Source organism: Adiantum capillus-veneris, chromosome 17, assembly GCF_014529385.1.
Source record: "Adiantum capillus-veneris isolate H3 chromosome 17, ASM1452938v2, whole genome shotgun sequence".
Classification (NCBI taxonomy): domain Eukaryota; kingdom Viridiplantae; phylum Streptophyta; class Polypodiopsida; order Polypodiales; family Pteridaceae; genus Adiantum; species Adiantum capillus-veneris.
In genome coordinates, this window is record NC_140947.1 from 105,599,879 (window position 1) to 105,624,721 (window position 24,843).

The window sequence follows — 24,843 nt, forward strand, 5'->3', positions numbered from 1 at the left end:
CCCAACCGGTTGCCCAGTTGACTTCACGGCAAAGTAAGAAAATGTTTCCCTTGTCATTCCGGAGGTAATGACGTCAACACATTTTCAGGTCCAAAAATAGCAGTTCCCTAAATTTTAGGAGATGCTGCCATTGTATCTTTCTAGGTCATCCGACCCTCTTTGTACACTGCGGCCACATCCAGAACTGAAATGTAGCCTCTGTAGCAAAGGATTCCACTTTGGCTAGTCAATGACCCCACTTGGCTAACCATAGTCCTCGTCCAACCTTAGTGCTCTCTTGCCCTCAGGCCTGGACTCCCTCTGGACAGTTCACACTAGCTATGCAATGCAGGGCAGTTAGATTTCCCGAGGGGTGTTTCCAAAAAGTGAAAGTAAATAGATAATAAGAAAGAAATCAACAAAAAGGATAGATAGTAGTCACACGCTGGTGACACCCGGTCGTCCTCGAGACGTTTTGACTGTTCCCACTTGGCAGGCCATTTGCCATCCGTCCCCACCCGTCCCCGTCCTGGAAGCGGCCGTCCCCCGTCCTTAAGCCCCGTTCCCTCGGTCCCCTGTAACTATGCCTTATCCATCATCATCATAGTGTCTTTCAGTGAGTCTCTAGTCTAGAGTCGCACAACGCTTTGCCCAGCACTATCTAGCCTTGGCAACCCCTTGTATCATAGTAGCACAGACTATGGCCTTGAGCTGAGTGCACTGTCAGTCAGGGTCTTTGCATTATATCGACGCTTGATTGAGCAGCTCTTGCCCCTCTTGTGCTGTCTCTCTCTAGTCCGTGTGTTGTTTCAGTTTTGCTTCTTCACAAAATTTGCATTGTTGCATTGCACTTCAACTAGTGAGAACGCGAGTGAAACTCATGTCACGTGCACATCTAACCCTATGTGCATGCGGACAAGCTTTTCCTACTCCTAGGGTTTAGGTAGCCCAGGAAGTGTTCTGGTGACCTTGTGAGTCTGTACGCGGGCCGTGCATGTCCAGGCACTTAGAGTAGCTGCATACCCTCTGATTGCATCCATTGTGAGCACATAAAGGTGTAGGTACAGGCTGAATTTGAGTTTATGGGAAGATTGAAGGGGGGCAGCACATGTACCCTAAACAAAAACTACATAATTAAATGTACATATCCCGACTGAGTATAAGAAATAAACCTTTATGAGACAATGCTAGTTGTACTGTTGAGGTGCCGATCTCTGAATCCATTCTGAGCACATAAAGATGTAAGTACATGCTGAATTCGAGTTAATGGGAAGATTGAAGGAGGGCAGCACATGTACCCTTAACAAAAACTACATAATTAAATGTACTTATCCCGACTGAGTATAAGAAACAAACCTTGTTTGGTTCTCAACAACTTAATAGATCAAGTAAGTTAGCCTACCAATGAGTATTGTCTAAACATGAGGAGTTCCCAATCAATCCATCTCTGTCTTTTCGTGTATCGTTCACGCACGCATGCACACACGTATTCCAGGGATCTCCAAATTGAACATTTTGTGCCTTGTGAACTATTAGGGTAAGCAACCTCTTGTCAAAGTGATAGTCCCAGATTGTGATGCTATTGAGATTGATGCCTTAAGAATGTGGCAGGGCTAGCTTATCTTGAGACTGCAAATCTGGATGGAGAGACAAATCTTAAAATTCGGAATGCTTTTTATCAGTCATCTACCTTGAATCCAGAAGATGGTGACATGTCATTTCATGCGTTGTCGGGATTGATCATAGAGTGTGAGCAGCCAAACAACAGATTATATGAGTTTGAGGGATCAGTATCTTTTCAGGTATTTAAGAGTTTAGCCCTATTTTGAGGATTTATGCGATGCAGTATGACTGATCTTTTGTGCCTAAATTAGGGTCAAGGGTTGATGCCACTGGATGTAAGTCAGATACTACTCAGAGGTGCTACCTTGCGGAACACCCAATGGGTAATGGGTGCGGTAGTGTTTACTGGTGTGGATACAAAGCACATGAAAAATATGGTGGCTGCTCCAAGAAAAGTAAGGGGAATTTTCATCAAGCACGTTCAGAATCTTCTAGATATGTTTGTTCCTTGTTATTCTCTTTGCAGGGCATTCTAGTGAACAGTTGTTTCTTATTTCACAACACCTGGCTGTCCTATATAAAGTTGGATGATCCTTGTCTCTTGGCATAAAATTCTTCGTAAGCTAATGGCTGTATGGAAGTTCTTTTTGGCCTACTAAAATTATGTTCAAGTGAGTCTGGGAGATGATATAATAATGTTATGACTGTTCACCTTTTATCATATTTTGTACTTTGTTTGTAAATTCACCTCTGAAGGCAGGTTGTTGCGAGTCTTCATTTTTTAAGAACGGAGGAAGGCTCTTTTGAAAAAAAAAATCTGTCCTCTAATCCCATAAACATCCATTTCTATAGCTTGTTACAACTTGAAGCGGCTGAGTCCAAGGAAGGGTTATTGGATTCTCGATTTATTGCACATGTCAAATTCTTTGTTATGAGGCGTGCGATCTTTGATGGAATGTTTAGCCAGCTAACCAGAGCCATTACAAGCCAAATTCAGAGTGGCAAGGATGTAAAAGTGGACTCCATGAACCTCATATTACTCCTGCGTAGTTAACATTGTGCCGCCTATTTAACATTGTGTTTCACACGCCTGGTGAAGGCTCGTTGCTGCTGTCCGCCCCCCCCTCCCCCTTGCTCTCGCCATCCCCTCCCCTGCCTTGCACGCTGCTTTCAGCCCTCCCCTTGCACGCAGCCTCAGCCCGCCCCCTGCGCGCTGCTCTTGCCCACAGCTCCCCCCGCTGCCTACCCCCGCTGCCCCCGTTGCTGCCCTCCCCTTCCCCCCCTGCCGCTGCCCCACCACTGCCCGCCCCTAGCTTTTCCGCCTTCAGCCGATCCTCCCCCCCGGCCGCTCGCCCCTTATTCTCCCGTTTGCATTGCCTCCCTCCCCGCCCCCCCTTTTTTTTTGCTCGCAGGAGTCTGTCCCAAAGGCCTGCTGGGAGCTCCGCGTCCTTCCCGCCTTCTTCGACTCAGCAGCAGACACAGATGGAGGCTCCAGCTCCGCCACAGAGGGACTCTACCGAAGCCCCCTCGCCCGACCCTGCTGAGCCTACCATTCGACTAAGCAAGCGAGCCTAGCCGTAGAGGTAGAGCGCTTGCAGGCGACTTCTGTCATCTGCAAGATTCGTGGTACCCGACCCAGCAGAGGAGAGCTGCGTGACCTTCTCCAGGCCCCGCCTACTTGCAGAGGTGGGCAAGATCTTGGACGTACAGATACTCGGACGAGGCTAGTATCAGATCAAGTTTGAGACCTCTGAGATGGCGTCCAAGGTCATCGCCATGAGTCCATTGATCATTCGAGCAGCTCGAGTCCACTTTCGACAGTGGAGACATGGCTTTGACCCTGCTTCGGATGTTCTGGTAGAGGAGGCAGACATCCCCATCTCCATCTGCTTTCCTAGTTTGCGGAGGGAGTACTTACCACTTTTGTCCATGATAGGCTCAGCGATTGGAACTGTCCCGGAGACACCTCGCACGGTAGCCTCAGTAGCTGCCAAGGCGGCCGGCATTCCCTCAGTTCGCGTTCTGGTTAGGGACACTCACACGCTCTCGAAGTCCATTCTTCTGCCTCGGGTGAGTGGGGGTTGGTTTAGACAAAGCGTGGAGTATTCGGGCCTCTCGAACCAGTGCTTCATTTGTCGACAAATGGGCCATCTTGCGAAGGCCTGTCCATGGAGCAGGCCTCGCCCTACACTACACTCAGCCCCAGCCTGCAGGGGCTGGCCAGCAGCCACCACAGGCAGAGACAGCGCACACATGCAGAGCCTCCCTCTGAGCTTGGGGCTCCAGCGGAGGAGGGATAGCACCAGGTCCGTGGTTGATGACGGCAGGGGCCACAGCGACAGCCTGACACTTAGAATGGTCCTCAGGCGCCTGCCCAGTAGCAGTGGGTTCCCACGGGGAACCGTTTTGGTCCTCTTGAGCAGGATGAGGTCCCTGCTCGAGCCCCCACCTCAGCTTCACCCTTGACAGCCCCTCCCCCCCCCCCAGAGTTCCCCCCTCCTCATCATCCTCCCGCCGCCTCCTCCCCCCGCCCCTCTACCTCTGCCGCTCCCGCCCGCCCCTCTTCTCCATCTCTTCCCCTTGCTCCTACTCCCCCCCCTCCCGCTCCAGTTTCACAGCCAACCTAGGGGGCAGGGCTATCTCCGGCTGCTAGGAGATCTCTTGGTAGCGCCTTTGCCACGAGTCGCTTGGCGAGAGAGGGACAGCCTTTCTTGCGACCCTCTCTACAGGTACAAACGTCTCCTTTTGCAGCTATCCCTTGTGGTCTGACGAGCATCGACATGCGGCGCCGATGGGACTTCTTATACTACGACTTCACTTGTTTTCTCGGTGACCCCTTTGCAAACCATGAGGCAGCCTGCTTCAGGGTCCATGTTCTGTTCCTTGCAGCTAGGGGGATAGATGCCTTGGACTCAGCGGTTGGCTTCTCTTTTCCCCTTTGCGGCAAGGACCAGACTGAGTGGACTCTCGACTCAGTGTTGGGGTGGTTACACACACAGGTCCTAGAGTTCTCTCACCACATGGGAGAACTAGGAGTTACAGCAATGCTTTAGACTTTGTGGCCACTGGCCAAGTTTGCAGTGACCCCTCCAGATACAGCAGGATGTAGACACATTGTGGACTACTTCTTTGCCGATACGCAGTGCTTGCCATGCTATGTACACATTCATGAGGACTCCTGGACAGAGGAGGTTGCTTTATAGACGGCCTACTTGGGCTTGGGCCAGACACTCGTTGCAGTCACGCCTATCTAGAGGATGCTCGGATGCGGATTACTCCCCATCCAAGCCAGCCTCGAAGATAGCACGTTTAGCTGCGCAGCAGCATCTGTTCTCTCTCGCTCCCCATGAGGATCATCTCATGGAACGTGCAGGGACTTGGTGGGCCCCAGTTTCAGCGTCAGCTGGGCTGACTGCGTCAGGAGATTCAGCGCTGCCTTGTGGGAGAAGAGATTGATCTCCTTATGCTACAGGAGCACCATCTGTGTGAAAGCCGCATTAGACGTTGTGGTCAGCTCTTGCGTGGACGATATGATACTTATTGGTCAACTGCTTTTGGATCTGGAGGCATCTAGGGTGGGGTATGTATGACTATTGCGGATTCTTTGCAGCAGACCATTGTCGGCAGAGGGATTATTGTGCCAGGCAGGGCTCAGTGGATTACTATGCAGGTTCAGGGTTGCCCTGTAGGCTTCCTGCCCAATGTGGCGAGTGCACGAGGAGAGTTTTGGTCACAGATAGTTGAGTCTGTGCCGCAGGCAGACCACTGGTGCATAGGGGGGACTTCAACATGTTGGAGGACCCTTCTGACAGGATTGGTGGTAGCCATGCTACTGTGCATGGAGTTGAGATGGTAGCTTGGGAGAGGTTTTGTATGACTCCGAGGGTCTCGGATGTGTGGCGGCACTCTAGTTTTGTTAGGCCCCAAGACAACCTAGCCTTCTCTTGTTCAGACCGCAGGAGTGGGAGGCGTGAATCTATCGCGGATAGATTGCTTGTACACTAATGACCATTTCAGTGACTTGGGAGGGACAATTGGCATTCTGACAAGGACTTCCTTCTCGGACCATGCATCAATGATCCTCACAGTGGCAGACAGGCAGAGGAGGGGGAGCACGATGCTTCGCATCCCAGAGAGGGTCTTGCTGGACTCTGCACTCAGAGAGCGAGAAGAGGCTCTCTAGCCCGAGAGCTTGGACAGACAGGATTCTCCTGTTGTCAGAGTGGCCTCAGGACTAGCTCAGATTAGTCGTTTCTTTCTCCAGGAGTCTTTGGATCTCCGGGGGCTGCAGCGAGAGAGGAGCAGTGTCTCAGACGGGGCATTGCTTCATTGCAGAGGATGCAAGAGCAGCATCCAGACAGTCCTTGGTTGGAGGAGCAGCTACAGCAGGCTTGCCAGGAGCCTGTTAGCACAGAGGAGCGGCGACATGAGTTTGCTTTCCATCGACAGGCATCTTAGTGGACACAGGTGGGCGACAAAGTGACTGGTGCTTTCTTCGAGGTAGTGGGACCTCAGCATTCGCATGCCAAGGTCAGTCAGTTGAGAAGGCTCGACAGGTCAGTTGCTTTTGAGCCCAAGGATATGCGTGCAGTTGCTACTGACTTTTACCGTGAGTTACTGTCTGCAGAGCCTCAGTTAGAGCGCCAGGATGCATGCAGGGAGCAGGTGTGGGCACAATTGCCTTGCCTTGTGATTGAGGAGATGCGTCAGAGGCTTGAGCTGCAACTTCAGCTTGAGGAACTGCACACGGCTCTTAGTGCCCTCCCCCATGGTAGCTCTCCTGGTGAGGATGGATTGACTCCCAGTTTTTTCTTGGAGTATTGGGACTTGCTTGGCCCAGATCTCTGTAGTGTTTTTCAGTACATCTTGCACACAGGAGTGATGCCTGACAGCACGAGTGAGGGTCCGATTTACCTCATTCCCAAGGAGGGTGGCTCCTTGGATGAGATTCGACAGTGGCGCCCCATCACCATCCTCAACTCAGCCTACAAAATTCTTGCCAAGGCTCTGAGTTTGAGGATCCAGCCACTTCTAGAGAGCCTTATACATGGGACTCAGACAGGTTTCGTCAAGGAGCGCAATATCCTTGACAACATCTTTACTTTTTGGGAGGCTTCTGCCCTAGCCCGGCTCCGTGGTTAGGACTTGGTGATTCTTCTTCTGGATTTTGAGAAGGCATACGACAGAGTTGACTAGGACTTTCTAGAGGGCACTCTACGGAGGATGGGTTTCTCAGATGCTTGGATTAGAGGGGTGTCAGCTTTGTACAGACAGGCACACAGACAGGTACTTTTGGCAGGAGGTAGAGGTGATCGTTTCATGCTCACACATTTGGTCAGACAGGGCTGTCCTCTTGCCCCCTTCCTCTTTCTGTTCTATGCTGAGGCGATGAGCAGGTTTTTGGTGTCGCAGCAGGTTGGTCTACGGGGCTTAGCACTCCCTATTCGGGGAGATGAGCTACTGGACGCTGAGTTTGCTGACGACTCAGCCTTGTACTTAGATGGCCAGGAGGCCAACCTTCACAGGAGTGAGCATCTGGAGACCTTCTGTTGTGCATCTGGCGCACTGATCAACTGGAGAAAGACAGTGGCTTTCTCGGTTGGTATTGCTCCTGTGCCCGATTGGACGCCAGGAGATGGTTTTAGGTGGATTCCTCTAGGGATTGCAGTTCGGTACTTGGGCTGTGAGGTTGGTTTAGACTTGTCTCCCGAGTAGTAGATTGCTCCCCTCCTCCTGTCTATCAGGAGGAACTTCGTTACACTCGAGCTCAACACGACTTTCGGCTGGCAGAGTAGTTGTGGCCAACCAGGTGGTGTTGGCGACTATGTGGTACATCACTTTTGCTGGATCTTCTCGAGTTCTTGTATCAGCCAGGTAGAGAGGTTGATCAGGAACTTCCTTTGGTCAGGACGTGACACTCAGATAGCCCGAGCCAAAGTGGCTTGGTAGGTCATGACTCTTCCTTGTTCACAGGGAGGGCTTGGGATCATTGACCCAGCACAGCAGAGCAGAGCCCTTCTTGGGAAGTTCATAGTCAGAGGACTTCTTCCACGTGAGGAGCCCTGGAAGGAGTTCTTGCTACAACGGCTTCGTGCTAGGGTGCCTCAGGCTGGAGGCCCCTGGCGACCTTCGACCAGATGGATCTTTACAGAGATGCGCAGAGTTGGTTTGAGCAGGAGACTGGAGGACCGCTTCGCTGCGAGTTTGCTTCGATCGTGGGAGCACTTGCGGCGAGGCCTGGAGCAGGGACAGCCTACTTGCACGGAGGAGTGCCTACGACAGCCCCTTGTTTGGAACCCCATGGTTAGCACTCAGAGAGGCCACTTGGTTGGTAGTCGGCCTCATGTTTCCTGGGGTCCCATGGCAGCGGGTCCAACGCGCTCTTTAGGTGACTTGTAGAGTTTTCAGGCTTGTCAGAGGAGTCGCAAGGTTTCCAGCTACAGGGCATGAGAGGGGTGCAGAGCATGTGCGAGGACATCTCAGAGGGAGTTCCAGCTGAGTGGCTCACACCTCTCAAGCCAATAGCACCCAGGTGGATGGGAGCCTTCACACGACTTGAGGTTCTCATCTCAGTCCGGGCCTGCTCAGAGACTGTTCCATCCCTGTTTTTCGAGTTACAGGGTGAGGGACGCTTACAGCGAGTTGCAGTAGAGGCCCCACAGGTGGCAGAGTGCTGTTTTCAGAGGATCCGAGTGGTGGGCATCTGTGGGAGGACTTGTGTCATCGATCCTGACCCAGTAGCTCTTGAGACTGGACACTGGAGACTGTGAGCTTATGAGTGCTGTCCACTAGCACGAGTATAGTGGGATCCTGGAGAGTGGCTTTGGAGGTACCCTTTCTCTTCTGCAGACCACCCATGTGTCCCGTTCTTTCAGTACACTGTTCGACTGGGACGTCACATACTAGCAGCACAGAGAGAGGCCCGCTCCGCTGCAGCACCTCATTGGCAGGAGGAGGGTCTCATAGCTGAGTTCTTGGCAGTCTTTTGGGAGAGGTTGTGGGATTCCAGACAGCCGGGGCGAGTCACCTTGTTTCAGTGGCTAGTCGCACAGAGAGCTACAGCAGTTGGGAGCTGGCTAGTGCATAGTGGTCTCTCGGCCGCATGTGCAGCCTGTGACCATCTTGTAGAGAGTCAGCGTCACTGTCTTTGGGAGTGTCCTTTGGCGGAGCAGGTGTTGTTTCATGTTCTTCGGCTGATGCCTGCTCTCTCCACGGCTCGATAGTACACTTGGGGAGTAGCGGCTTCGTCCACCCTCATGGGCCTGGCACTTCAGTTGGAGCTATCTTCCACCAGCAGGATGATAGTGATGCAGGGGGGGCGACCTACACTCCAGCTTGCTACAGAGCTTACTCCACAGGAGTGGTGCAATGAGAGAGAGGAGTGTCCGGAGCTCATCAGTGGCCTGACACTCTGGTTCATCTAGCGGGCCCCTTACTTCCGCATCTTTGAGGCTCTCCCGGTGCCACCAGCAGAGACTTTTCGCGATCTTTGGCTAGACCTGACCCACACTCTCAGAGGATAGTTACATGGGACGGCGGGTCGGGGTCGGGGTCGGGAACGGGGTCGGGACGGTAAAAGTCAGGAAACGAGGACGGGGGTCGGAACGGCAAAAAAAAAAGAGTTTTTTTGGCATTTTTTGACCTACACACATGCCACACACGTAGAGCATCACTTTGACCATAAATTTACACTAAATAGACCAAAGAACATGAGTCATATAGGCTGAAATGTGCTAATAAAACATCGATGATCGATCGATACAAAATGAGAAGTGCATGCCTCTCCGATGAAGGTGGCACATAAGAGGAGCCATATTCCCCTATTTTCGTAACCATGGTTCGAAAGTATGGAGACCTATCCACACAAAATAGAGCATGTTGCGTTAGTATGGAGAGTCGAGAAATTATAACCCATTATGAATACAAAATGGAAGATTGCAATGTGTATATGCCAAGGGAAACTCACCGCGAAGCATGGAAGGCAATGTGGTCGTGGAAGAAGAATCGGGCAACCGACCTATCCACCTCTTCCTTCAATTTAGGATTCCAATTTTCGTTGAGAGTGGTTTGGCGATGCGGAAGGGAAGAGGACCGTGTAGATCCATGGCTCTTGAAGGTTCGAGAGATATCGTCAAGGTTGGCTTCCCTTTGCTCTCGCGGTGTCGCCGTGGCGGAGGGATCAACGGCAACAAAACGGCCCCTCTTGGCCGCTTCCGCAACCTCATACACCGTGAGTTTCTCAAGAAGATCCAACCTCTTCTCGGGAGCTACATGAGGGCAAAACTTCACCTCGTGACCGGGTTCATGAAGAAGATGGGCTCGCACTTTGTTTGAACCACCCGATCTCTTGTATGGACATAGCTTGCACGTCCATGGTCTTGCACCGCCACCTTTGCCACGCGAGCTAAAGTCGACTTCATCCCACCACGACCACGTTTGCACGGCGGGCCTCCTTCGAGAAGAAGCGGCTTGAGAAGTGGAGTTGGCTTGAGATGACATGATGGTGGAGAGACTCGAGAGAGTAGAGCTTAGAAGTTAGAAGGGTTAGAGGAGAGCTTGTGTGGAGAGAGAGTAAAGGAGAGCTTCAAAGTGGGTAGAAGAGGGAGAGGAGAACTTCAAAGTTCAAACTTGAGCCTTGAGCTTGAGGGAAATAGAATGAGCATTGAGCATTGAGACTATGAGTATTAAGAGGCCCAAGGGAGCCTTTTATAGCCTCCCAAGGGCCAAGGCTTAAAAAATATGGCAGTTGGGGTTGCACAGAGCCGTTGCAAACGATAAAAAACGGCCATTTTTTTGAATCCGACCCCGGCCGACCCCTGCCGTCCCCGTCCGGTCCGTCCGACCCCAGTCCGGCCCCGGCCGTCCCCGGTCCGTCCCCCCTGCGACCCGCCCGTCCGGCCCGTTTTCCGTCCGTCCCTCGGCGTTCCCAGCCGTTACCGGCCCGGTTATGGCCGTCCCCCGGCCCTAGGGCCCGTCCCCCCCGTCCCCTGTAACTATGCAGAGGACAGCTCGAGAGACTATAGGGCAGCTCCGACCGCATGCGGGAGCGCAGAGAGGCTTTCCTTCGACTCTGGCGTCCTGGGCCTTTCTACACCATGGTCCAGGGTGTACTCTGATGGCACTACCGACCACCTGTGTGGCTTTTCCCGTCTCCCATGTCTTGATTTAACCCCATTGTACATATGTTGTTTGTTCATTGGGAGAGTCTCCCCATCATGGTTGTTGTAGCCCTCTCTTGAAGAGGTGGTTGTAGCCCTATGGGCAGTTTCATTAACTAATAGAAGGATCTTTTTCTTAGAAAAAAAAAAGTGGACTCCATGGTGAAAGCAAGGCTCGCTCCCCCCCCCCCCCCCCCTTCCCCGCCCCCGCCCCGCCTTCACATTGCCCCCACTTTGCCCCGCAACATCCATTTGCTCTAGCCCCACCCCCATCCCCCCTTCACCTTCACACGCTATGTGTGGGCTGTTTTATGCCTACTTGTGGCTTTCATCGACGTCTTCCCCTTCTTTTTTACAGCAGCAGACATAGAATGGCGGCCCTTGCTCCACCTCAGAGGGACTCTATTGAACCCCCCTCGTCCGACACCGTGGAGCCAACCCTTCGACTTGCTCTTTTGTTAGAAGAGCAAGCGAGCTTGATGGTCAAGGTGGAATGGCTTCAAGCCACCTTAGTCATTTGCAAGATGTCACTATGGAGCTAAGTCGTTTCTTCTTCCAGGAGTCTGTAGCTCGCTTGGCTGCGACAGGGAGGAGGAGAAGCGACTCTGACGGGGCATTGCCTCCTTACACCGGATTCAAGAGCATCACCCAGGTAGCCCTTGGGTAGCCTGTGGATGGAGGAGTAGATGCAACAGTGTCGGCAGAAGCAGTAGACATAGAATGGCGGCCCTTGCTCCACCTCAGAGGGACTCTATTGAACCCCCCTCGTCCGACACCGTGGAGCCAACCCTTCGACTTGCTCTTTTGTTAGAAGAGCAAGCGAGCTTGATGGTCAAGGTGGAATGGCTTCAAGCCACCTTAGTCATTTGCAAGATGTCACTATGGAGCTAAGTCGTTTCTTCTTCCAGGAGTCTGTAGCTTGCTTGGCTGCGACAGGGAGGAGGAGAAGCGACTCTGACGCGGCATTGCCTCCTTACACCGGATTCAAGAGCGTCACCCAGGTAGCCCTTGGGTAGCCTGTGGATGGAGGAGTAGATGCAACGGTGTCGGCAGAAGCTGACCACCATCGACTAGCGGCGCCACGAGTTTGCCTTTCATTATTAGGCATCTCAGTGGACTCAGGTAGGTGACAAAAGTTGCTGGTGAGCTCTTAGAGATTGTGGGCGCAAGCCATGGGCACACCAATGTTGGCCACAGCTAAGGAGGCCCAATGGGTCTGGTGCTACAAAGCCCGAGGATATGCGCACATTTGCTACTAACTTTTATCATGAGTTGCTATCACCCGAGCCACAATCAGAGCATCGAGATACATGCAGAGAGCAAGTGTGTGCATAGATACCTGTTTAGTCACTGAGGAGATGCGCTAGAGGCTTGAGAGCCCTCTCTAGCCAGAGGAGCTACAGGAGTCACTCTCGGCACTTCCAAGGGTAGTTTCCCAGGGGAGGATGGTTTGACTCCCAGCTGCTTCTTGGAGTATTGGGAGGTGCTTGGTCGAGGCCTTTGTAGTGCTTACCAGCACATTTCTGTAGATTAGGGAGATGCTAGACAACATGAGTAGAGGGATTGATCTGCCCTTTATTGTGAGTGTAGTGGGACCCAAGGGAGTGGTTTTGGGGAGGGGTGGTAGCATTTGATCCTGGAGCCATTTACCGGCAGCAAAGAAACACCTTCTAGAGTCGCTAGCTGGACCGCGCCCTGTTGCAAAATTCCCTTTACCATGTATGGTCCTTGCCATGCTGGGACCAACTTCTTTTCTTTTTTCTGATATCTAGCTTGGTACAGTAGCACTAGTGATCCTTGCACTATTTTTGGCTTGCGAAGGTGGCTATCATGCCATGATTTATGATGAAGCTGCCTTGCTTGCAGCGCCTGAGAAGCCAATCTGCGGTTTTCTTCCAACAGGGAGAGACGAGAGAGGTTGGCCGATGCAGTCCCAATTGTGACCCGAAGACTGCCCACTCTAGAGGATCGAGAGTTGAATTCAAAAGGAGCAATAGCTTCCAAATCAAAAGTTAGTTGAAAAGGAGTGTAGAGCTTTGTTGCTTTGTAGGAAGTGTAATATGCCTAGACAGTGCCGAGGATTGCTCGAGCCCACAAAGCAGGACGCAGATGACAAGCTTTACGAAGTAGAGCAATGAGAACTTTGTTGGTGCTCTCTGTCTGACCATTTGCTTTGGGATAGTAAGAGCATGACTTGCGATGGAAGATTTTGTAGGTGCCGAGCAATGTGGTGATCAAGTCATTCACAAAATGACTGCCTCTATCACTGGTGATCTCCAAGGGGCACCCAAACCTTCAAAGTATATTCTCATACAAGAATTTTGCTACTGTAGAGCTAGTGCAATTTGTTGTTGCCAGAACTTCTACCCACTTGGTTACATAATCCATAGCCACTAGGAGATACTTTCGATTACGTGGTTGAGCCGGTGGAGAAATTGGACCCACAAAGTCCAAACCCCATCTTTCAAATGGCAACCATGCCATGGATACCTGGAGGGGGCGGTTGGAGTGCCTACTCGGTTTAGGGGCACATCAGTGACATACATCACACACCTTTACATGAGCAATGGCATCCTGAAACACTTAGGGCCACCATAAGCCACTAGAATTTTCTGAGCCGTGATGTGACTAGGATAATGGCCACCATTGGGACCACTATGGGCTTCCTCTAAAATATGCTACACTTCATGGGGAGAGAGACACCTTCTTAGAACACCATTTGGTCCAGCCTTATAGAGCTAACCGCTAATCAGAGTGAAAGGTCGAGATTTGAATAGTAACCTTCTCTTCTGTAATGGAGAAGCATTCTCTGGGAACATGCTAGAGGATAAAAAATACCAAACATTGTTGTACCACTCTGGAGTTGTATCCACCTTAAAGAGACTGCTATCTGGAAAGTCGTCCTCAATATCGGTAGCTTCCTTACCTCTGTGAATGTGAGAGAGATGGTCGGCATTGATGTGACGTTTGCCAGGACGAAGTACCACTTCGAAATCAAACTGTTGGAACAGAAGGAGACACCGCCAAACCCGGCCTGCAACTTGTGGTTTATTCAGCAGATAACACAGAGCATGATGCTCAGTAATAACTTTGAAGTGAACCCCTAATAAACAGTGCCGATTGAAGAGCATAAACAATGGCCAAACCTTCCCTTTAGGTAGTGCTGTAATTGCGCTCAGCTTTAATGAGCAACCTGCTTGCACAATGAATGGGACGATCCAGATTGAACTCTTTGCTAGGTTGAGTGAGGACAGCAACCACAATTGTCTGACTAGCATCAATACGAACATGGAAAGTTAGAAACTAATCTGGGGCTACCAAAATAGGGGCTTCAATTGTGGACCAGTGAAATGGTACAACAGCATTGGTCAGGCGGCTCAGGGGTTGGGCAACATCAGCATACATCCCAATGAATCGGCGATGATAACCTGTATGGGCTACAAAGCTTTGAACACCTTTAGGATTGATAGGAGGTAACCTCAAGATGGCGGCTATCTTCTCTTGGTCTGGTGCCAAACCTTTAGCAGACACCACATGGCCCAACAGTGTACCTTCTGAATAAATGACATTTGTTTGGATTGAGCTTCAAACATGCCTCCCTGCATCTGAGGAAGACGGCAGAGAGCTGAGCGAGGTGCTCCTTTAGATTCTCCATTGGGGTCGAACATTGAGCACCCGAGAAGGTTGAAAAATCGTCCATGAAGATGCGAAGATGATCCGTGCAAGGGACAAAAGATAAGATATACTGTGCGATTGAAAGAAGGCGGAGCATTTTTGAGCCCAAAAGACATCTTGGTGTGAAAATACCCCACGGAGTCACAAAATCCGTTTTGATCTGATCGCCCGGATGGATGCCTAACTGATTATAACTACTGATGCCATCCATAAAACTGTACAGTACGTGCCCTGCCACATCTTCAAGCACACACTCAGTGAAGGGTGTGGGGAAACCATCTGGGATAGTTACCTTGTTCAAAGCACGGTAGTCGACGCACATGCAGATCTTATTGGATTTGCTTCTTAGGCGCTATAACCATGGGTGATAGCCACTCAGAGTGCTCCACTTGTACAATGATCCCTGCCTCTTGCATCTTTTCTAGCGCTGTCTTGACAGCTTTTGCATACTTAGGGCTGAGCTTGTAAGCTCGGCCTCTGACTGGCTTAGCCCCTTCAACCAGAGGGATAGTATGGACACCAAATTCTGGTGGGATTCCTACCAAATCCTTGTAAGACCATGCAAAAACATCTTTAAAGGAGTGCATAAATGAGACTACCTGATCGAGTAGCGCTGGATGATCCCATAACCAAGAGGCTAAGAGGATGTGCTGAGGGGCTTCATGGCCGCCCAAGTTGACTTCTCTGATTGGGTCAGGAGGTGTAGCTGGTGAGGGTGCATCAGAGATTTAAGATTGAGCTGCCTCTTGGAGCGCGGAGACATCATGGGTAGGTGTCTGGTCGATGTGGAAATCAACATACTCTTCTTGCAACCATCCAGGTGGAAGCTCCTCGAAGGGTAAGTCCTCAAAGACGGATACTGCAGAGTGCATTTGTGTGGTCGAGGAGTCCAACACGGAGGAAGCTAAGGGAAGAGGGGAGGACACTGTTAAACTCATGCAAAGGAGATTTCTTCCCCCTTCTATGATGTGTTATAGGTTCACTGAGGCTGATGGCTTCCATCAAGGGGGCAACAAAAGTATGGTCCTCAATGATTGTTACACTTGCATTCTAATGATGTTGCTCACTGGTTTCAACTGGAGGAGTAGGGGAAGAGGGTGGAACCTCAAGCAAGGGTGGAATAGAGACTGCATAGCATGGCATAGACGTGGTGGCCGCCAACCACTGCAATAGGTCGTCGTCGGACCTGTCGGGTGGGGTAGGTTGCTCAAGCTTGGGGTTGGACTCCACTGACAAAGAACTACGATGAACTACTGGATCCATACCACCTTCAAGACGAATGGGTTTCATTGGGGCACCTGGAGTATTTATCCACATAGCATCATTCCAGTCATGAAGTGCTTTAGTGTGGCGCAACCATGGTCTACCGATGAGCAAAGTAAAACCACCGCCAACGTGGGGAAGACGAACCACAACAAAGTCCAAGTCAAAGGTGAAGTCTTGTACTTGTAGAGGCACCTTGTCCACTATGCCCACTGGGTAGACTGTCCCTTGGTCGGCCAATATAACTGTGAAGGGAGCTGGGCGGGTCGGCTGCAGGCCCAAAGCCATCATAGTGAATTCAAGCATAAGATTGATGTCAGATCCCCCATCAACTAAAACACTTGAAATTTTTTTCCTCGAATAGACACAGCTAGACGTGGACTCTTGTAATGAGTGAGAGGGGCAGAGGGATATGAAATCATATAAGACTTAGAAGGTTGCACTGGTAGGTGCCCGCCACAGCCTTGCATCGGGGCATAGAAATTGAATAACTGTGAGAGTGTCACTTCAAAGATTTGCATCCAGCATGAGCATGTCGTACAGGAGACTCGTTGAAAGGTGTTCTTCAGTATAGTTTCCACTGTATGCTTCTCACTCTTGGGCAAGAGTTGCTCTGGGACTTTGAGCTGCTGCAAGTCCGCTATTGCTTCCAAGAAGGCCCCATCAATCTCAGATAGCATAGAAATCGGTTGGCTGGCACCAAGGGATGGCTTGTCAGATGTTGCAGATGGACGAGGTTGTTGAGGAGGAATTGAAAGAGTTGAAATTCCAGGAAGACTGAGGCCTAGTGCTACTCGTTGCGCCCTAGTGAGCACACTAGTGGGCTCCTCCACTTGCTGCGCCTTATCCTTAGGGGTAACCATTTGTGTAGTAGGTGATGGTTGAGGAATGGTGCTTACCGCAATCAAGTTGATCTTTGGAAATGTGAAATCTTGTTGGTTTAGACTCGGGTTTGAAGATGTGGATGATTTTTGCTTTGGACAATCTCTGTTGTAATGATCTTTCGCCTCGAGGCAATGGCGGCAAGGCGAAGATCCTTCAATGAGGGGACACTTACTTTGGTAATCTCCATACTCCCCACACCTGTAGCATAGAATGGGGGGATTGGATGAGCGACGTGGGGGATGAGGTGGTCTCTGCTCTTGCTCCACAAGGTTGGCAGCTGAGGTGTAGACGCTCTGAGGACCTGAGGGGGCACTAGCATGATAAAAACTTTGAGATGGAAAGGTGCTTTGCATACCTTGCATCACTGGCATAGGAGGGGTTGTCAGCAAGGGTGGCATTTGGTTTGGTTGACCATAAGGAGAAACCATATGGGATGCAGGAGCCAAGCTTTCTTGAAGCGTCGGGGCGAGGCTTTGTTGTAAGTGTCTCAGTCCCTTCAAATAGTAGCACTCCTTGTCATCATGGCCAGAATTCTCACAGAAGTGACAGTAAGTTCGGAGCGGGGATTCCTGCGGAGGATGCTTGGAAGAACGGCACAAGGAACACCAAACCATAGCTTTAGTCTCCTGATGAGCTTTGAGCTCCTCCAGCTCGCGCTTGATATTGTCCAAAGCTTCTTGATGTGGAAGCTTCTCCTGCCGAAGAGAGAATGATCTCTCCTCCTGAAGAGCTCGTTGTAACTTCAGGGCTTCTAGTTCTCTGTGTAAAGAAGTTAAAGGATCAGAGGGACTTTCTAAAAAGACTAAGGTGGTCTCTACCTGAGGAGAGTCGGTGAACAGCTTCCTAGCTCCTTCTATCCGAGTAGCAGCTGCGACAAACTCCTCCAGAGTGGTCTCAAGTCGGAGACTCTCTCCGAGTTTTTGCTGGGATGTTTTGGGAAGAGCTTTCTCTACCCACTTCTTAACCACAAATTCACGTGGTTGTTTGTTGAGCAAGCTTGGCGACCAGAGACTTTGTTCTGGTCATGAGCTCTGCAAAAGTCTCTTTGGGCTGGAGCATCAGGTTGGCCAACTCATCCAGAACCTTCTCTTGGAAGTCCCTTGGTCTGAATGCTTCGCAGAATTGTTGTCTTAATGTGGTACAAGTAGTAAAGTGGTTTTCTGCAAATTGACTGTACCATTTGTCTGCTAAGCCATCCAAGGTGGATGGGAAAAGTACTAAGAAGGTGTCTTCTCGGTTGAGGCCACGACCCGTGCATAGGGAAACAAATCTCCTGGCATGGTCGTTGGCCTCCTCGGTGAAGAGACCCGTGAAAGTCAGAAACTTGATATTCACCTTATTTTGAACGCTAGTGAGCTCCTCCATGGCTGTTTGTGCAGGATCCTGTTGCTCAAGAGCTTTTTGTAACACAGTGGGCGAGAACATTGCAGGGGAAGGTGACCTGGGAGGTGAAGAATTGGTTGAGGGAATGGAGGTAGGTGCGGGGGAAGGTAGGGGTAATGGGGTTGGTGGACTTCTGCTTGGCACGAAGGGTTGACACTTCCTCTGGTAGTACTTCAGAGGACTTAGTAGTGGGCTTTATTGCTCTTTTGATTGCCTTGTATGTGTCATGCACTAACCAGAAGCCCACCCAAGCTTTGGGCACGAAGACCTGTAACTTACTGAACACTGGTCTACACGCCACTAGACCAAGGCGAGTGACTGGACCACTTGGCTAGACCTTGATGAGAGAGGACTAGACCAGGCCGAGAGACTACTGGACCAGGACAAGAGACTAGACAAGCATGTCTAGAACTAAGCAGGTCAAGGTGAAACTAGACTGGACCAAGCTAAAGCAGCCTAACCCAGTCGAAACCAACAGACCAATACAGAGAGCTTAAACCTAGTAGCTCCTCGACTTGACTTCCCGCGGAGTGAGACTATAATGAGGTCCCACTAGGTGTGCCAAAAATGAGAGCACGTGTAGTGGGGATAATGTGTCGTGCTCTCTTTAGTGGCTGCTCCTTAGTGCAATATGCGTGAGATCTCACTCCACAGAATGAAAACGTAGAAAACAATGAATAACAGAGTAATAACAGCAAGGATCAGCAGTGGAACCTGAACATCATGAACATCGACTAAGTCAAAGAAACCAATACAGACTCTAGCATGGAAGCACACTCAGCTCTAGCTCAGAAGTCATGGGTACAATGGGGGTCTTGAGGCTCAACTGTGCAAGGATGGTGCAGATGTGCTGTGTATAACTCAAGATACTAGACTCAAGCACTCACAACCATACCAAGAAGATGATCCTACGATCCAAACCAACTATGGACATATACAAACATGAAGAGCCACCAACGGATGCAAAATATCCACTCCAGCTAAGTCTATCTCTGAACTGTGGTGGTGGTGCGTTGGCCACGGTGTCGATTGGACCACCACCCGTATCCCTGCCACGTGTCGCCGACCAGGCTAGAGTCCTTCAAGTGAAACCCAGGCCAATTGTGACTAACTGCCTGTCCCGTGCCAGTGACACTATAGCCCTGCTGCAAGCCCGCTCTATCTCTCTCTTTGTGGTCTGCTGCTATTGTAGTTTGATCTCTCTACTCAGAAAATCTCTACCTATTGTAGTATCACCCCTCTCTGAGTGGTGGTAAGGTGGTGCTGGCGCATCTCTCCGTAAGGAGTCCATGACATTTTACTATTGTGTAGAGAGAGAGAGAGAGAGAGAGAGAGAGAGAGAGAGAGAGAGAGATGAATGAAATGAAATGTTTTAAGTAACGTCTTCGAAAGGCCAAACTGACCTATGAGACCAAAAGCTACAACCATATCAGATGTAGATCCTAAAACAAAAGGTAATGAAGCTCGTAGGCAAGTAGGATAAAGTCTCTTCCTACAAATTGTAGAATGGGGGTTGGACGGGTTGGGCAATGAGGACACACTTATCTCTTCTTTGTCTCAACTCGTTTGAAGGTGCAAGCCATGTCATCGTGGTATCCAATTTTCTGAGATCTTTCCTGATTATCTTTGTAATCTTTGAGTGGCTGCGTCTAGAGAGTACTGAAAGGGGGGTGGCTTGTCTATGTTAAAGCCATGAAGTAGAAACCAACATGACATTTGTGCATACCGTTGCTGGCCAATTGTCGGGAGGGTTCAAGAGCTATTCGTACATATCAATGGCGAGGGAGCTCCCATAGACTATGAATGAAGGACACAGATCTGGTGAGAGCCTCCACTACAATCGGTGCAACTCCTAATTCAGCCCTAGTGATTTCATGTGGCACCGATGCCTTGCATGTGATCATCCTCAATACCATGGAGACTAAAGGTCTCTCCATCTGTCACCAATTATCATGTGTACGCCCTATGCTAGGGGCCTAGGGTGCCATATTTGCACCTCATATAATGTTGTTGATGTAACCAAGGTGCTAAACAACCGCAACTTAGTGCGAGAACCCTGAAAGTTGGGGGGGGGGGGGGGGGGGGGGGGGGGGGGGGGGGGGGGGAGAGAGAGAGAGAGAGAGATGATGATGAACTGTTATATTAAACGTCTTCAAAAGGCCAAAATGACCTAAGAGACCAATTTGATACAATCCTTGTGGATCTAATCCAATGTCTAGGTACAAATTTAAAATGAAGTAAAGTGAAGACTAAAGACTAAAACTAAAAAACTAAAATCATCATCAGACTAAAATCGTCATCATCATCATCAATGCCTTAGGATGCCTGGCATTGTGCGTCATCCGAGAAAGTATCGCATCAGTCGCTGAAGAGCTTCGTCAATGTCCGCCTCTATAAATAGTCGTACTAGGTGTCTCCCATATCGTGCTAGAATAGTCGTGATCCTCTGTGAAGCCTCCGTCGATGTCGAGGTCGCCCTCGTAGATGTGAGGGCCCAGCTCTCTCGAGCTTAGTGGATCTATCCACTAATATACCTTTGGTATAAGTGGGCTTTGAAGTCTGCTGTGCATGTTGGCTGCTGAGTCCTTGCTCTAAAGAAGTCAGTGATCTCCCTCCCTTTGTAAATGTCTCCCAATGCCTGGTCTCCTCAAGGGACTTTCCCTGTGTCTGCGCAGCCCTAGCAAAAACGACCCAAGGCATCTTTGATCCTGATATCTCATGACTCTAGCCAACGGTCCAAAGCCCTCTCTGAAGAGACAGTGAAAGCGGCCTCGTATCTCATAGTATACCGGACAATGACAAATGTGATGTAACTCTGTCTCTGGCTCTATGTGACACAATTGGCATATCCTCGCTTTTGTTGGTACTCTCCTAAATCTTCCAATCTCAATCTAGCTGATGCGATGATGTGCACATCTGACCAATAGCACATCGTGTCTCATAGGATAAATCATTGTCCCTATAGGCCGGTCTGATCACATATCCATCTTCTGTTAGTTGGAGAAGGTGCTCTCTATAGAAAGCCATCTTTGTGCCAACTCTTGTACCGGCTGTATCCATGTGCTTCTCGTATCTAGCTGAATCAAATCCTGACGTATAAGTCTAGTGATCTCTGTCCGCGTAAGAGAAAGGGAGGGTGCATCCAAGCAGTACTGTGATGAGGCCAGTCTATCCATGCTGAAGCCTTGTGTTTGAAACCATGATGTCATCTGCCCATACCAGCATGCTGTCTCCCCTTGTAGCGCTAGCTGTCGAGATGACTCAAGGGCTAGCCAAGCATATATGTCTCTGGCAAGGTCCCATAAATGATGCATGAAAGAAACTGATCTAGTAAGGGCCTCAACTACAAGAGGGAGGGACAGCTAGCTCGGCTCGAATAATCTTACGTGGCACTGAGGCCTTAGCCCGAATCAGCCGAGAGATCATAGAGACTAGAGGCCTCTCCATAGATCTCCATCCATCCGTGCTACCAGATCTACCATGATGGTCTACTGAGGGTCCGCAAATCTGAGCATAAAGCATAGTTGAAGACACTAGAGTGTCAAAAAGCCACAGCTTTGTTCGAGGTTCGTGAAACTGAACGTGCGAATACATCTTCTCCAATCCTCCCAAGGCTGCATAAGCTCTCATCAATCTAGTCTCTGCTGCTCTCCTCAATGAAAACACTGGTCCACTGAAGACTACCCCAAGATATGTGTATGCATCTGTATCTCCACCGTCTCTTGGCCATATGTGAAGTGCTGACCTCCTGGCCCACTGTGGTGTGGTGTTAAACACCATAACCTTGGCACTATCGTAGGCAAATGTGTACAAAACATCTAAATGACGCTGCATTCCCTCCGGGGAGTCAGAAATCAACACGATATCATCAGCATATAACAATAGTGGGATCCATGTCCCGGCCAACTGTGCTCCTCTATCACCATCCCTCTCAATGTAGTCAGTAATCTCATCCACATACATGCCAAATAGTGTAGGAGATAGCGGGCAATCTTGTTTCACCCCAATAGTGGAGTGACCAAATCAGAAATCCCCTCTGGAGTGCGTACATGCCCCACTATTGACTTGTAGAGAGCATTGATCCCCCATATCAACTCTTTGGGTACCCCCATCTCTTGCAGATTGCGCATCAATCTAGCTCTGGGCACTGTATCGAAAGCTTTGCGGAAGTCCACAAAGCAACAATAGAGTCATCTCCCACGTGATCTCCCCTCCTCAATAATGGCTCTGAGTGTCTGAATATGATCAAGAGTAGAGAAACCTCTCCTGAAACCCGCCTGTCTTGTTGCCCGTACACCTCTCTCTTTGCCCATCTACTCTATTGTTGCTCAAGGATGGATGCGGACAACCCTGCCAATGTGTATCCAATCATGATAGTGCGGTAATTCCCAGGCTCCATAGGGCCCCCAGACTCGAAGATAGGTACGATAGTGGACAAACTCCCAAGTATTAGGTAGGCCCTCGCACATGACACAATTGAACATCACTGCTCGAAGCTCTGCCAGCAGTGAGAGAGATGAAATGAAAGGAAATGTTATATTAACGTCATCGAAAGGCCAAGAGACCAGAAGTTACAACTATATCAGATGTGATACGATCATGTAGATCCTAAAACAATCCTGATAGGAAAGGTAATGAAGCTAGTAGGCAGGTAGGATATAATCTTATGTTCCAAATTGTAGAATGGGGTAATGGCAATGAGGACACACTAATATGTGTAGCCAGTGTGGATGGCAGTTTGTTGTCTGTCGATTAGAGTGGGCATACAAGATGAATTCGTGACGTGGTGGCATTTTTATGGCTTTTGAAATTTCCGGGGTCACACCTTTTTTCAGGGCTTTGCCAATAGATCCACTCTTCATGCTTACTTCCATAGGATAGAGACCGGGCACTCTACAGAGGATCCTGGTTGCAGGTCACCAGTTGGGCTTCTACTAGCCATAGTTCTCACTATGATATGCAACATCACTTTTTGGACCATTAGAAGTCTTGATGTGCTCACATTCACTAGGCATTTGGGCTATCCTATTGGATGGAATGTTACTCACTCTCAGAAAGTTAGTTGGGTCATGCAACGTTTGAATGTTAAATTGCATTACTGGAAGTTATCTACTTGGCCCTTGCATGTTGGTCTGCGAATTGTTCAGAAGTATTTTGTTGGCGCTCTTTCGACAAGAGAGGGGACTAATCACATCATGCATACTACCATAATCAAACAAGACCACCATGTGTTGACCATTCTCATGACCATAATACTTCATGAGAAACCCATCAATGGGAGGACAGATGACACACTCATGTTCTCATTTATGGCATTAAGAGGATGTGTTGTTCTGTGGATTCTTTAGATTCGTTAGATTCAATCTTAGGACATGTTCTTTTTTATGTGACCCTATGTGACAATGATAACATCGACCTTCCTTAGAAAATGCTTTGTCTTTCTGACGTGATGTATCCTCCTAAAATTCCTAGTGCTGCTTTTTCATCTGGGGTGAGCTTAGATTTAGCAATTGTGTTAGTTTTACCCTTAGATTCATTGTGAGTGTCTTTTTGAGAGACTAGAGGAAGATTGGTTATAAGAGTTACCATGCTTACCATTTCTTACTGTTCTTACCGTTCTGAGAGAGGTACTTTGCGAAGTCTTGTTCTCCTTGGGCTTTCCCTTGTTGTGCTTCATCTCTTGGGAGAGAGCAATTGCTACCGCCTCGTTAAGATCCACGGGGTCGAAGGCTTCTACATCCAACTTGATATATTCGTCCAACACAAAAAGGAAAGTCTCTTTGCGCTCATCATCCGATTTGCGTAATTGGATGCCGAGTTGCACAACACGGTTAGAAAAAGACATGACTGGCATACCATTCTGCTTGAGATTGCACCAATCTTCTTTCAACCGCGCTAGGTACTGAGGAGGCATAAACCGCGCCTTGAGCTTGTCTTGGAATTCGGTCCAATTGAAGGAAAGAGGCGCGTCTCCGTCGGCTTCTTCTAGGTGCGCGGCCAACTGTGCCTCTTGCTATGCGTGGTACCAATTAATGGCATCACCGGCAAGGTACATGGCTGTCGTCAATACCTTGCTATTCCCTGTCTTCTTAGTTGTCGCAAAATAAGAATTAAATTGATGCACCCAAGAATGAATAACACTCTAGCATCCATCTTACCGTCATATTACTGAATTTGATCTTCTCTGTGACGGGGTTGTTGGAGTTCGAGTCTCTGCTACTTGATGAACTACCAACATCATTGACCAGCTTGGTTTCGACGGGTAAGTATCTGTAGGACCAACTCTTGCATGCCTTGGTCTCTCTCCGCCTCACTCTCTAACTCCCAAGGTCGCTCATCTATATTCGACCGCCAACGACGCTCACGCTCCAAGGCTACCCTTCTGTCTTCGACCGCCAAGCGCGCTTGCTCACGCTCACGCTCCAAGGCTAACTGTCTTTCTTCGCGCTCGCGATCCAATTCGGTCTGTCTTTCTTTGCGCTCGCGATTAAATTCTGTCTTTCTTTCTTCCGCCGCCAAGCGCGCTGGCTCATGCTCACGCTCTAAGACTGCCGTTCTTTCTTCGCGTTCACGATCTAATCCTGCCTTTCTTTCTTCACGCTCGCGCTCCAAGGCTGCGCGTTGAGCTTCTTGTTGTATCATCATGTCCATCATCCTCTTGACCAAAGCCTCCATAGGATTGGGTGTAATCCTTGGCGTAGATGGGGAAGGGGGAGGGTCGGAAAAACCTCCTGGTGGGAAAAATTCTTCTTCGCCACCTCCATGTTCATCACCTCATGCGAAGTATCCATTCCGCTTCGGGTGATGACCATATACTGAAGTGTTGAGTTCTTAAGTTCACGAGGAACTTGGGTTCTTGTGGTTCTTGGATTCTTGGGTTCTTGAGGTTCTTTTGGTTCTTTCTTTAGCTTGCAATCTATGTTAGAGAAGAATCTTC

The 24,843-nt window shown here is 49.6% G+C and overlaps 1 protein-coding gene across 5 annotated transcripts in view; it reads left to right on the plus strand.

Annotated features, from left to right (window-relative positions):
• Positions 1-24,843, plus strand: part of LOC147437829 (uncharacterized) — a 226,120-nt gene that overhangs the window by 80,726 nt on the left and 120,551 nt on the right. For 4 of the 5 annotated variants that reach the window (XM_086487273.1, XM_086487274.1, XM_086487275.1 and 1 more), the window contains 2 exons: positions 1,591-1,781; positions 1,854-1,997. In XM_086487273.1, coding sequence (XP_086343399.1) covers positions 1,591-1,781; positions 1,854-1,997 — 335 coding nt within the window. Of the gene's footprint in view, positions 1-1,590; positions 1,782-1,853; positions 1,998-2,125; positions 2,214-24,843 lie in introns of those variants that run through there. The other variant, XM_086487277.1, reaches the window with a different exon arrangement.